We start from the raw sequence: 14,467 nt of genomic DNA on the forward strand, positions 1-14,467 counted from the left end.
ATATTCAGGCATTTATTGCTAGGAATAAAATTATTAAAGCTGAAACTAATCATCTCATCATGTTGATGCTCATGTGTAACACTCAATGATCTAGTAACACTTCTAATGTTATTGAGTGATTGATAAATTACTATGATTTTTTCTTTCTACATTTAAAAATTGAAGACCATAACTATGTTTGATACCATCAAACTTTTTATATTTCACTATTTCATGTTCTATAATTTATTTATAAAAATTATATTAATAGAAAAATATTTTCGTTCAGCTGAAAATGAAAAATTAGTTGCTAAATAAGAAGCAGAATGCTGTTAATAATAATATTATATTAAAAATATTACATAGGATTAACATTAACTAGATATCAGTTTTTTGAAATCAATAACAACATCAGAAATCAATAATAAAAACTACAATCTTTCATTAAATAAAAAACATTAACATTATTATATCTAATACAAGATGATACAAATATAAATGGAGCATGCATTTCATTATTTATTTTTCAAAGGTTCCAATGAAATTTCACCATTTGAGTTAAGTATATATAAATTATGAATATAATGTTCATTCATGAACACTTGAATACCCTGAAATTGACAATTCTAACATTTACTATCTATACTTATTATTAAATTGAAACAACACATAACACTTAAACTTTTCAACACCAAGTTAAAAAGTATGACAGCGCATAAGAATCACAAACACACTTTTATCTAACATTATTATAAAATATCTCACTTATTCCATAAGACATGTATAAATTTCAGAATCTAGAATGTTTCTTGTGTCGCCTTTGCCTCCCTAGAAGGTGGGGCATTGTTAAATGATTTTTCGATAGTAAATGCTAAAATCAGTTCATGGTATCTTGAAGAACCATTGGAACTTAACAATTATTTCATAATATTATTGAGTAAACGGTTGAATTTAAATTACTAGGGACGGTGTTTTCCGTGGTCTGTAGGCTCGGAGTAAGACATAAATCAACAAATTTATTGGACGATGACTCACGGAATAATTTTTCAGTTTTATCTTATTCTTAGTTATTTTTGACACAACCCGAAATTTTCCTTAAAACTAACAAACCTGAAATGTGCAATAATATTTTCTCAAATGAATAAATAACTCATATATATTTGAAAAAATACCGCACAAACAAGCTTACAAAAAAGCGTTTATTGAGACACGTATTATGAAGATTTCACCATTGGTGAAATTTTGATCATTTTATTCTTATATTACGGCATATATTGCACATGTTGAACATTTATAATGAGTTACTTTTCAACTTTCGAAGGCTACACTTTGATTTTTTTTTAATTTTGATATTTTGGAGATTGAGTGTAACCTAAGAAATATGAATTTGAAATTTTTTCATTTTTGCTAATTTTTTATGTGAGTAAACCATGACCCCACGAAAATAAATTAATCATAAATATGGGTTAACATATAAAATACTCATGAAAATTGTTAGAATTAAAATAAGTACTACCAAAAGATAAAACTACTTCTAGACAACATCATAGTAATCTCATAAATATATTTGAATAATCACCTACTTAATGAAGTTGGAAATTTATATTAGATGCCTATTCGTTGAGTTATCCTAATCTTTCATTTTGAAACAGTCAAATTTTGAAACAGCATTCAAATTTCATTTTGAAATTTTGATAGGTATATTTTTAATTTTCTATGAATACCAATTTACCATAATTCTTTTAATGCTACTAACATTCATCAAGCATTAAAATCTCATAATGTATTCATGATCATTAAAATGTATTCATGATTCATCAAGCATTAAAATCTCATAATGTATTCATGATTCCAGACATATACTTCATAATAATGATACCACTTGATTATCCATGAATTACTGTCAAAACATTTCTGACAATTATCGAAACTTGCAAGTATTTGACACTTAGAATACAAGGATATACTCTACTTTTCTTAGTGTATTATTAAAATTGACACGATTCAATGAAATATAGAAGTTATAAAATCTCTACATAAATTAGATATTCTTTAAGAAAAAATTTAATTTACCTCTCATCATTGTAAGTATTGATCTCAATACTCTAAAATACATTATATCACACTCGTTAATTTTTAGTTACGCTTCTCCAAAGCATAAATGTGTTTGAAAAACAATGATCATCATCATTCCTCTTGAAAAACAGAAAGTATAAAGAATAATAAATAATGACTTACAAGTTGAAGAATGTGGTAATAAATGCTATAACATACACCAACGGTCTTGGCGACCTTGAAGACCGCTAAAAGACATCTCTATTGGACCTTCCAGGTCTTTGGAAACTTCTGTTGTTAGGTCTGCGAGCATTTCTTATTTCTCTATCAACCTCCAAGTCTTCCAATCTCTGAGTTAGGCTCAACTTTTGTTGCACCGCCAAGCGCAGCAATTGATTAAGGGTCTTCTTTTCTTCTTCTGCAGCTTTTAACTGCTGTTGAAGTTCATCTACTTGCGTCACGTATTCCTCACAACGTGCGGCAAACATAGCTCTTAAACCTGAGAAGGAAAAAATTAATTTTCAACAGTATTCTTAAAAAAAAATGAGAAAGTGAAGTCAAGAGCATTTGCGCGCTTGTTCAAACTAGTATTCGTATAATTTTCCCCCGAAATTGCATGAACCTTCAAACCATTATTTTACAACCCAATTAAATCTTCCGAACACAAATCTACAACCAAGTAAGGGATTATAACCATGAAATTTTTCGAAAAAAGTGGCCTAAGTCAAAAAGTATCACAGATAAATAATGACAAGTAGGGTATTTCGAAATCAAAATTTTATGGAGATTATGATATAAAAATTGGACATTCCCATTTAGAGATGAGCGATATTTCACGAACTGTGATTTAATCACTGATATCAGACTGTCACAGGTAGTCACGGTTCCGAAAAACGAATACAGAGCGTGATGGGATCACTGTTTGAACATTTCACAGATATTTTCAGGGCATATCAACGTCCGTGCAATCGTAAATTATGAAGCCAGCCTGCCAGCCTGATGTTTTTATTGCTTCGGAACCTTTGTCGGCACTTATTGATGCACTCTAGCAACATAAGTTCCGTGCGAACGATTGTTTTCGAAAGCCGGACAAATATAAACAGAACGTCGAAGCATTCTAACTATAATAATAAAAAACTCAAATGATTCTCTTCCTCAATTGTAATATGTCGTTGGTGGAGAATAAATAGGAATAATTGTATTTTTCCCTCGAAAAATTTATCAAATATAGTTAGGAAATTCGATTATTTAGGGACTGTTTTAACTACCCATTTCTGAGTTTTTTGTTGTGAAATTTTTAATTTTTCTCTTATTTTTTTGTTACAGCCCCTCAACTATTTTGATATATACAATTATAAAATGAGTGTATTTTGTTTGGAGGTTGATTACTCATCATTATTATTAAATAAATAAATAAACGTCTGAATATATGCATATGGCTTATTATTTATTATTCGATGTCCTAAAAATCATACCTTTTCATTTAAAGATTTCACAATTCTTTGATTAGCTCAGAAATTAATAGAAAATATCAAATATATTTAGGAAATTTAATTATTCAATAACTGGTTTTACTATATTTTTGTACATTTCTGATTGTTACTTTTTCTGTTTTTCTCTTATTTTATTTGATGCAGTATCAGCCACTTAATATTATCAATATATATTCACATGTGAATTATTTTATGTGTAGGTATTATTTATTTTTCGATGTCCAAAATTATTCATATCCATATTCCACAAATCTGTTACCTCTAAAGAATTAACAGAAAGACAAAAGAGCTAAGGTTTGGGTGATTCATAGAAATAATAATAACAAGCACGGTCCGTGCTTAGCGTTGTGAAACGTGAACGTTCCTGTTCCTTTATGATATCAGTGAAATTAAAGCGTGACGTGATCACTGTTTAGGTATCGGATTCGGTTAGCGGCACTGGGAGTGGGATGACCCCACTCCCAGTGCTGCACGGAACGGAGAACGGGCGCTAACCGAATACGATACCTAAACAGTGATCACGTCACGCTTTAATTTCACTGATATCATAAAGGAACAGGAACGTTTCACAACGTGATCTTGAAATCACGGTATCGCTCATCTCTATTCCCATTAAACAAACAGGGTAGTATCGTGATTCATCACTTTCAGACCAGCGTAGAATCAAAAACTATTTAATCTTATGCGCTGAGTACTGTCGATTCCGTCAAAATTCCAATCATTGTCCTAGCCCAAAATTTATGAGTCATCGACTGATCAAGCACTATTGACTCACTCTGTATATTATATTGACTCGGTGTTTACTTGATGGAAATCCGAAAATAAAATGTAAATAACTGTTATTAGCCATTATTAAAAAGGAAAATCTGAAGAAGCTACTATGTAGCAAAACAAATATAATTTATAGAATTAAAAAGTGAAAATAGAACAACTATCATTCTATTTTGGAAAAATAGTTTATACTTAAAAAATTGTCTGAAATATTCTAACTATTGAACTGAATTGAATATTCACGAGAGGAAGAGTATCGTACACTACAATACATAATGAAAAAATAACACAAATCCAGGATCCAAATCCTACTCATTCACAACCAGCAGTGGAAAATAAATCTAATCTTATAGTCAATTTTATAGAGAAAAAGGGAAGAAAAGTATTAGATTTTCATTTGAACTTACTGGAGAATGTAGCTGCATCTTCCTTCAACAGCCTCAGTTCATTTCTCAATTTCATCATTGTCTCCGACACAATGTTCTTCTCATTCTCGTATTTTCCTTTTAGATTGGTAAGAGCAACTTCTGCGGTATTCTTGTTTGATTTCAATACTGTGCGTAGAGTAGCAATTTGCTCGCGCTTTGTAGATAATAAACTCTTCAGTCTGATGACTTGTTCTTGCAACTCAGCCATTTCCTCGCTATTTTCTCCTTTGTTACCTAAGTTGAAGATATGTAAGCGACTTATAATCCCAATAGAACACACACTTACCTTCATAAGAACTGTTAGAATTCTCTCTCTTTGTCTTAGATAGCTCAATGGTGTTCTCAATTGCATTCTTCAGATGTTTGATTTGATCAACTACAGTACATACATTTCTTGCCAGAGTGGCGGTATCGTTGAGATTTTCCAAATCATGAAGAGGTATATCGCTCTTGAGATGGTTTCTTAGGTGTTCAAGTTTTGATATTTCTCCTATAGATGGTGCTTGTTCCGCCACTGAAAAAATAATCATTGCATTGATAGAATATTGACTCAATTGATTTTACTTCAACAACTCACTTGGGGTCATGCCTTCTTTTTCATGGTCCAAAACAACTCTAGTAGGGGTTTGTCCATTGACTGTACAAACGTGATGATAAAGTTGTGCTAGTTCTTCAGTAACTGTCTGGAGATTATTTTGCGTTTCTTCCAACGAAGATCCGGCTGAACTTGCAAATTCTCTCAATAACTTCAAATCACTATCAAGATCGAGATTTTTCTGTTCCAGGTCCAGGACCTTAGTTTTAAGATTGGTGATTTCCTGACGTAGAGTATAGGTAGCATCCGAGATATTGGAAAGCTGTGAAACAGAGATTTTTCAAATCCTCTCGATATTTGAACCAATCAAAAAAGGAAAAGGGGTCGCCAAAACGTAAATGTACCTATAGTGACTTAAATAAACATAGTGGCGACCATTCGTTCAAATTGAGCCTAAAAATGGCGAATGGGGACATAGAACCATAGAACTTGAGAATACAATTGACTAAACTGAACAGGCACACGTCAAAATCAAAATTATTGGACCTGATAGTATTTGATTGTATATAGAACAAATGTATTCAACTGAAGAATACTACAGTGACTTAATAAAGTGGGCCTTACATTTTGAATAAATCCCAAATATCAGGTAAATGTAGAATGTAAACAAAAAGCCGCCATATTTAGGCTCAGCCAATCAAAAATGAGACCACGCTTGTCGCCACTGTGGTTTATTAAGCCACTGTAATTGTACCTAATATGGCTTCATTCAAGTCACTTGAATATGCCAACAATCGAGTACCACATACGAAAGCATTTGTTCTTGTTTTTGATTTAATCATTTTCTTTTGTGAAGATAATTTTGATTTAGTGATAAATATAATTATTTAAAAGTATTTCATTGCTAAGATTACTGTGATTCATTACATTCTCACTATAGAAATATGTAGTAGAATTAAAATTCAATATTATTTTAAATGACCATGTTGAAATTCTCAAAATATCTAACATTTTATTCTAGAAAATTTCGAAATTCTCATACAAATTACACACTCAATTTGGTTTCATTCCCCCAAACCAGGTTGTTTCTCATCACATGACAATAGGTATGAATTATTCGATCTTTTAGGGCCATTTTTTTGTCAAATCAATCTTAAATTCTTAAGTCTAATCTATGAGGATTTCAATTATAAGAACAATATTTTATACTGTCAAACAGCCTACCGTTGCGGTCTTCCATTTTCAATTTTTAGTGAAGTAAAAAAATTTGATTTAGCAATATATTAGTTTATTTAACTTGAGAAATCTGTGTATTTCATCTAGCCTGTCATACTTTTCGAAGATCAACCATAATGCTTCCTTGTTTACCACATTCATATTCAAATAGATCGAACTTGAACGAAAATCCAAAAATGGCTTTCAACCATTGTCAACATTTTTCAACCTATTTAATACCTAGAGTGTTCAATATAGCATACAAGCTGTTTACAGCTTAGGCGACATTTTCTACCATATATTCATATTTGTGAATAACTTGTGAAAATAAATTTTAATTTTAATTAAATTTGGATAAAGTGTAGCAGTTTTGCCGATGATAAAATAATAGACATGCTGAAAAGGAATAAAAAAATCGCCCACCCCTTATTAAATTACTCACTTTTTCTAATTCTTTAATATCCTGTTTCAACTGCAAAATCTCTTTGCAAGACATCTTGAACCATTGTTCATACTGAGCTAGGACTTTCTTGTAGTCATTGGCTGGTGTTTGAACATTTTTATCCACTTTGTTCGATAGATGTTGTAGAGATTCTACATGAGCCGAAAGCTGAACCAGCCTTGCCATAAATACCTAAAAAAACAACAGTTATATAAATAACTATTAATAAAAATAAAACATTCTTCTTTATGAATAATGATACATAATACATATTATAAATGATGATACAAATATTGTACATAAAGAAAAATTTAATTACAATTCTAGATAACAGAAAGAAAAATAATCACAGGCCTCAATCTGCTCTACGACTTAAATCCTGATAAAAAATAAATAGGAAAAAGTAAGATCAGCTGGACAGGTTGAAGAGACGAGTGATATACGTAAAAAAAAATCATATGGGAAATCATTTGGTAATACAATCTATAAATATCAAGTATACAAATGTGAAAACAAGAGTGCTACCCCTGAAAGAAAAATAAAATAGAAACTATGTGTGGCTAACCTTCCATTCCACACTGACCAGAGAAAACAGAGACTAAGACTCTTTACCTGAAAGTAGATACAGAAAGATCTCAAGTGAGCCTCCTATTTAACATTAGCGTTGTAAATTGAAAAATTTATTAGTACAAGTATATTTGGAGGAGAGGATATAATGAGACCCATAAAAAGGATATCAACACTGTCAATATCACTAACTCAAGCTAATCTTCCTATGAAGGTAAAATAGCAACAATGTGATAGAATGTTGAATTTTAATGAAGAAAAGTGATAAATAATTTTTTTAGAGTTATCAATTTCAAATACTCAAATATTGTATAGATACATTTAATCATTAAAAAATATCTATATCAATATGACTTAAATATTTTCTCACCTGTAATTCTCCTTGACTTTTCTCAACCATATTTTGATTATCCCTCAGATTCTGCGTCAACTGAATTTTCTCTTTTTCCAAAGAATCTAATTGCTTCTCTAGTTTTCTCACTTCATTCAAATGAACTTCAGAAAACAGGTCAACATGCTTATCATCAGGTGAAGCTAATTCACTAGAATTTCTAGAAAGACTATCTTCAATTTTCTTCAGTCCGGGTAGATCATCCTCACCATCACTACCCAAACCTGCATCATCTGCCATTCCTGAAATAGATGAGATTTCAGTTTTTTTGAAAGAACATAAGATTGTATTAATGAGAATGAAGTCCTGTGAGTGAATTCACAATGTAGAAAACTTTTTTAATGTCTAAAAATTTCTCACCTTTTATGCTATAAGCCAAATTATTAATATTGTAAAAAGATTCACGATGTATGTGAGCATCCAACTCTTTTTTCAAAGCGTATTTAGCTTCTCTTTCACTCTGTAACGATTCCAGAGCCTCTTCCATATGCTTCTCAGCAATTTTCTTTAAATTAGTCATCTCTTCTAGCTGCAAATGCATCAAGTCCATTTCCTCATGTAAAGTACGTATTTCATACTTTAAGCTTTCAAATTCAACCTGTGAACTCTTTAAACAAGATATTTGTTTCAACAACATTATGTTTTCCTCTTCAAGTTCAGAGTAATCCAAGTTCAACCTTAAATTTCATTTTTATGAATATTGTGCAGCTAATTATTTTTTTAAAGTAAGAAATACCTTGTCTCCCTTAATTTCGATTCCCTCAATTCACTTCTCAACTTTTTACATTCCATCCCTCTATCTTCCTTATCCTTACCCATATCAGTATTCTCTTGAAGCATTCTATCTCTTTCAGCAGTAACTCGATCCAATTCATGACGAAGCTGTTTAATTTCACTTTCCAGGTCTATTATTTGGGAATTAAGAGATGTTTCTCTAGCAGCAGATTCATTTAATAGGGATTCTTCAGTTTCTATACCCGATTTTGTTGATTCTTTATGACTAGATTGGAATTTTGCTAATGCCTTAAAATATTAATAAATTCATGAAACTCTGAATGAATAGCTTTTGCAATATATGAGAGGCTCAAAGTACATATCATATAACCAGAGGTTTCTACTTACTTCCTGAGTGATCAATAGTTCATGTTTGGTGTTTTCAAAGGCAGTCTCTAAATCTTCACATCTTACTTGTAACTCATTTTTCTCTTGTAAAAGAACCAGCCCGTATTGGGCAGATTGTATTTTTTCACTACTTGCTTGATCTAATTCTCTCGAAAGTCTTTCAATTTCATTTTTCAAAAGTTCCACATCATTTTGTCCGCCTAGAGTTGCCATTTTCAGTGAAGTTAATTGTGTGGGGAATTGATGAATAAATTTTAATGATTTTCACTTCATCATTAGAAAAATTTCTATTTCTGTTTTAATTACAGCTGACAGCTGTCAAAGCTCTTTCCCGTTTTGTGTTTGATCAGTGGAGCTGTCAAAACATACTCATCTGACATATCTTCAATGCTCAGTGGCGTACGATATATAACAAAAAGGAAACAATACACATTGGGTTGATACTTAATTTGATCAATTCTGAGACTGCCTGTAGTTAGTAGTCCATTGTCAAAGCCCAAGAATGTAATACTCCCAATTCGTTTTAAATTAATATTCTACCACATATTGGGCGCTATTTCAATTGGAAGTAATTTATAAATTCAAATTTTTTATTTTGGCTCTCTCTAGATAGTAAAAGAAAGTGGGCTCTGTAATTGCACTCTCTTGGATGCACCAATTATTATTTTTTGAAAATGTTATGGTCTTAAATATTGTTCATTATTTTTTGAGAATTTTTTTAACTATATATTCAAACCTAACTTTGTAAAGTTGATCAAAATGAATATTTTTCGGGAACAAGATATATTAATTAGGGTTAATATCAGTTTAAGGGATTTCAGATCTTCTGTATTTATTTGGTTGGAATAGATACAGGTAATGATCATTAGGTAGTTTTCGTTAAAATTAATAATTCAAGACCTCGTGAATTTAGTGTTCTGTACAAAGTACATTAATGATTTACTTCTACTTCTTCATTAGTCATTTAAATATTCCAAATTCATCAATTTGAACGAGGAATATATGTTAGATTTTGAAATTTTTTCGAAAGGTCCATAATCATCTCACGAACCAGATATCAATTTATTATATTCTGGCATCCCAGTAACTTATAACTTTATGATAATGGAAATCTCTTTTATGTTTATGATTATGTCTCAAAAAAATCATTATTACAAATTCACGATCCGATTGAAAACATACCGATTAACAATACAAAGCTGATATTAACTTAACATTCTTTACCAAGAAAAAAAAACAAAGAACGAAAGAACCAGATCTACGGATCTTTGAATCATGCGCAAATCGTACATGATTCGATCTGAGCTAGTGAGCTGAAAAGAACCATTGGGTCAACTGAACGGGTCTTTTGAACCGGGTCGTCTCAGCCATGGATCTGGTTCGACCCGGTTCGTCGAAATTGAACGAACCACACATCCCTAGTTTCGGGCAGAGATCGCTGGAAGGTTCTTTAGTTGGGCTATCCAGCGATGTCTGCCAAGACACCGAAGGCACACCATCGTAGAGAGGTGACTCGGCTCATATTGCAACGCGGCGACCCTCATAAGCCCGCAGGGCCGCACTAGTGTGTGGCGCGACACCTATAACGCCACCTCTTGAGCAGACAGAGTCACTACACACTCCCCTGCCAGCACCAACGACCTACCAGAGGAGGAGGTGCGTAGGTATACTTGGTGGGAGAGAGCGCATGCGAGCTGTAAGGGTGGAAATGCAAAATTCATGTTGCCATCAGCTTGGCTTGTGTCCGATCAACACGCTGAGAGCGGAAACTAGTACTTCTAAACCTTGGTGGCAGGCATGGTTCATCTCGACTCAAGACCAGTCTTACTAGCTCTTCCTCATCTTTGATCCTTTTGCTTTGCAGCTTCATTAAGCTTGTGGATAAGTTAGTGCCTACTACAACTACCCCTCCGAGACTCACTAGATTATGCTGATGCTAGAGCCTGATGTATTGTTTCTTTCAGAGCTGCTTGATGTTTAGCTAGTTCGGCACCTTAATCGAGGTAGGTTCTGAGTCCTCTCTCTTCGTTGGTGGAGCTTTGGACTTGCCTCCCGTATGTCTTAAGACATATTTCAGCGCTTCTCCAAATGCGTGTCCATGTGTCATAATCTATTTATATAAGCGTTTTCTCTATGACAAAAGCTTTTCTCTCGCACTCTCGTATGTTATGTTCATCCCATAGACGTATCAAATTTGGATAATAAGTCTGTGTTCATCCACATCACTTATCTGGATTTCCACACTTACTTTGACTTTGGGTTCTTGAGGTGTGTCCATATCTTTGTTTTGTTGGTTTGAACTTTCTCTAAGGTTCCCAGGGATAATTAGGGAGATGTAACTGTCCGACAAATCCCCACATGCTAAAGAAGAGGACTTATTCAAGAAGTTTTTCCCAGTACCTCTAGGAGTTTGTCCAAGACACTGCAAATCTAGCCTAGGGATCTCTAGAAGTTGTAAAAAGTTCAGCCTTTGCTCCCTAGGGAGGAAAGTAGCTACCTTGGGTTGTGTTGGTCAATGCATCAACATTATAGTTCATTAAGCCTCTCTAAGAAAACGAGGTAGGTACAAACGATATACAGATTCTATATCGAAGCTGTATAAGAGATAATTCATCAAAAATAATTAGCTCCTATCGATTTTGCTAATTACACTTTCAAATGGAATGAAATAACTATAGTTTATTATTCACAAAGGCAAGAATAATTACAGGTGGTATAAAAGGATGCATGATTATCTGATTGTCGTCTTTCGAATCGGTATTTTTCATTTATTTTATTAAACTTCGTTCCTTCAGAGGTTTTACCCATTATAAAAAAATGGTAAGTCTAGATGCAATCGGTAGGTATATGTTAATTTTGTAAATTTGACTATTCTTCTATTTTAAAATAGATAATACTATACTATATCAATGTACTGATGTGATTTAGGAGTTATTGGTGCGTGAAGTGCTAATGGCACTCTTGGAGATCACATATATACCTACAATACAGTTATGTGGTCTTCCAAGGATGCACTAATTGACGTATGAATGAACGACCGCTCCTGAGTTAGCGTTAGTATTGCCTCATTTTTGAGAGGAATGCTCTCAAACAATAAGGTTTGACCGACTATTGACGAGTCCGTCCTCAAATTCTAATTTCAAGTTTCTTTCGTTCAATAAAACTAAATCGTGTATACAGCCCGACGTACAGAATCGAATTTGAGGACGGATTCGTCATCATTGAGTGGAATCTTTTCGATTGAGAACATTCCGGGCTCAAAATACGAAAATTACAGACATTGTGTCGAAATGATGAATCTGTTCAGGAATTGATTGTTCAAAAAGTAATGGGGACTCAAAACAGTTCTATCGAAAAAAATTTCCCTATATGAAGAGTAAAAGGTGGTTTTTCGATAATATTTTCGATTCGTTTGTCGAAAATAAATAATATATAAATTTTTTGATGAATCAAAATAAATATGATAATTTGATATTAACGCCACACAGTAGAATATATCCTCACTGATGTCGACTATATAGGGTGCTCCTAAAAAACGAAATTGAGGGATTTCTTGGATATTCTAGATACAGAGTGTTTCTTGTAATCTTATGCTTTGTTGTGATGATTATATGTATTTATAGAATCTTTATGAATCATTGCTACACATCAGGAAAATAAGCACCAAAACTATGATTATTGATTTATTCATCACAGCTAAATAACTGGATTTTTATGATAATTTTAAATTTCCTGGCGATTTTGAGATAATTGTTTTAATTTTTTTTCTCGAAATCGATAGCAGGTACGAAAAATCTACAAGACGGCAAAAAGTTTAGTTCTAAATCTAAGTTTCTTTTTGTCTTTTTGAATTATCAGTGGTCTAAAAAAAAATGGTCTAGAAAAATAAACAGGGGTACTGTTCCAGAAAAAATATCACCCTATATATATATTAATATCGAAACTGGCATATCACGTGTTATGAACCCCAAATTGGAATATCGATGCCAAATTTCTTTTAAATATCATGTGAAGTGCAGATGCTATGAGAAAAAAAAACCAAATTTCACATATTGTATCTTCGAAACAGGGTGTTTGCAGACCTATGTTAATAGGATTTTTTTCAATGAATCTCTCATTTTCGTTTGCAGCTCCAATTAAGGAACACCCTGTATGTAACTCATACAAAAATTAATGAATAAAATAACGCCAAATCAATTTTGTGTGCTTTCAGGATCCAGAAACATCTCATATCTTCGAATTTGAAAGAAAACTTCTGATATTTTCTGGATTCTATCTCATCAAACCAACGAAATACATATTTCTCTTTTACATCAGTCGTCTCATCAACTGGGGATTCAATTTCTTACTTCTCGTCTCTTCAATGTTCTTAGTGATTCTAGAAGAAGTTGAAATAACCATCCTCACATCCTGTTGGTTAATGTCTGTTACTCAAGCAGCGTTCCTTTTGAAGCTTTTGATCTTTTATATGAAAAGATACGATCTTAGAGATATAGAGACATTCCTTACACGCGAACCGTCGTTTCATATACAGTCTTACTTCAAAAAGAAAGCTATTGAGAGGTACTTGAATAGCTGCAGAACGATGTTTGTCACTTATAGAACTTTTTGCTGCATTACATGCCTGGGATATGCGTTGTGCCCCTATTTTGATAAGGAGCATCTCCTGGTTTTACCTGGTAAATACCTACAATTTTTATGAAGACGTTGATGATACTACCTCTATTTCTTAAAGATTTTGGCGAGGCGTTCTCAGCCAATTTTGAATAAGATGTGCTCATGGGATTATACCTACAGTGTTTTATCCCAAGATCACTGATGAAATCATAAGTTTGGCACTCATCAGTGGTCTCTGCCGAACACACCTTCATCTAGAGCCACTTGATAAAACACAGTGACAATACATTCAAATTTAGTCTAAAAATGGCGAATTGAGAGGGGCTTAAGCATAGGATTTGAATGAAAATCGTAATAATAATAATATTTATAATAATAATATTTATAATATAAAGGCCATAGCCTATAACAATTAAATAAAATGTTTTTTTTACTAATTCTTACTGGCCGATCGTTGTAACGACGTAATAGAATATCGAGATCATATTTTTCTTATTTAAAGTAACGTATATGCAGTTTTATAATGAAAATAATCTTTTGGATTTCACGTTCATTTACTCTGGTTTAAAGAATATAAATTACAATAAAAAAACAATATGAAGGTCTCTAGTAAACGATACATTCACATCACAAACAGCTGAATTAAAGTTTCACTGAAAATTGAAACTACATATAAGGTGTGTGAATAAGTCTTTCCCGTTATTTTTCAAATTTTGAGCCTTTATTGTGAAAAAATGGTTACAAATGAATTATTGAAAGTATTGGCCATCGCTAGCTACAACTTTTCCCCATCTTTCTGGCAACATACGAATCCCGTTGCGAAAAAATTCGACCGGTTTGGCCTCTATCCAG

The 14,467-nt window shown here is 32.5% G+C and overlaps 1 protein-coding gene across 1 annotated transcript; it reads right to left on the minus strand.

The window, feature by feature from the left end:
- Positions 1–306: 306 nt before the first annotated feature.
- LOC123681984 (protein bicaudal D) lies at positions 307–9,350 on the minus strand. The gene is made up of 9 exons (XM_045620365.1): positions 8,999–9,350; positions 8,613–8,899; positions 8,237–8,553; positions 7,856–8,118; positions 6,919–7,110; positions 5,304–5,583; positions 5,013–5,240; positions 4,706–4,960; positions 307–2,533 (listed from the first exon to the last, which is right to left on the minus strand). The coding sequence occupies exons 1-9, from the start codon at positions 9,209–9,211 to the stop codon at positions 2,283–2,285; spliced, it is 2,286 nt and encodes a 761-aa protein (XP_045476321.1). The 5' UTR covers positions 9,212–9,350; the 3' UTR covers positions 307–2,282.
- Positions 9,351–14,467: the final 5,117 nt, after the last annotated feature.

This window comes from Harmonia axyridis, chromosome 1 (assembly GCF_914767665.1).
Source record: "Harmonia axyridis chromosome 1, icHarAxyr1.1, whole genome shotgun sequence".
Taxonomy (NCBI): domain Eukaryota; kingdom Metazoa; phylum Arthropoda; class Insecta; order Coleoptera; family Coccinellidae; genus Harmonia; species Harmonia axyridis.

Bases quoted from the DNA above. Each gene is read 5' to 3' on its own strand.
- LOC123681984 (XM_045620365.1), bottom strand. From the start codon at position 9,211: ATGGCAACTCTAGGCGGACAAAATGATGTGGAACTTTTGAAAAATGAA. The intron at 5,241-5,303 runs GTGAGTTGTTGA...TTATTTTTTCAG, and splicing joins AAAAGAAGGCATGACCCCAA to TGGCGGAACAAGCACCATCT. The intron at 2,534-4,705 runs GTAAGTTCAAAT...TTTCCTTCTCAG, and splicing joins AGATGCAGCTACATTCTCCA to GTTTAAGAGCTATGTTTGCC.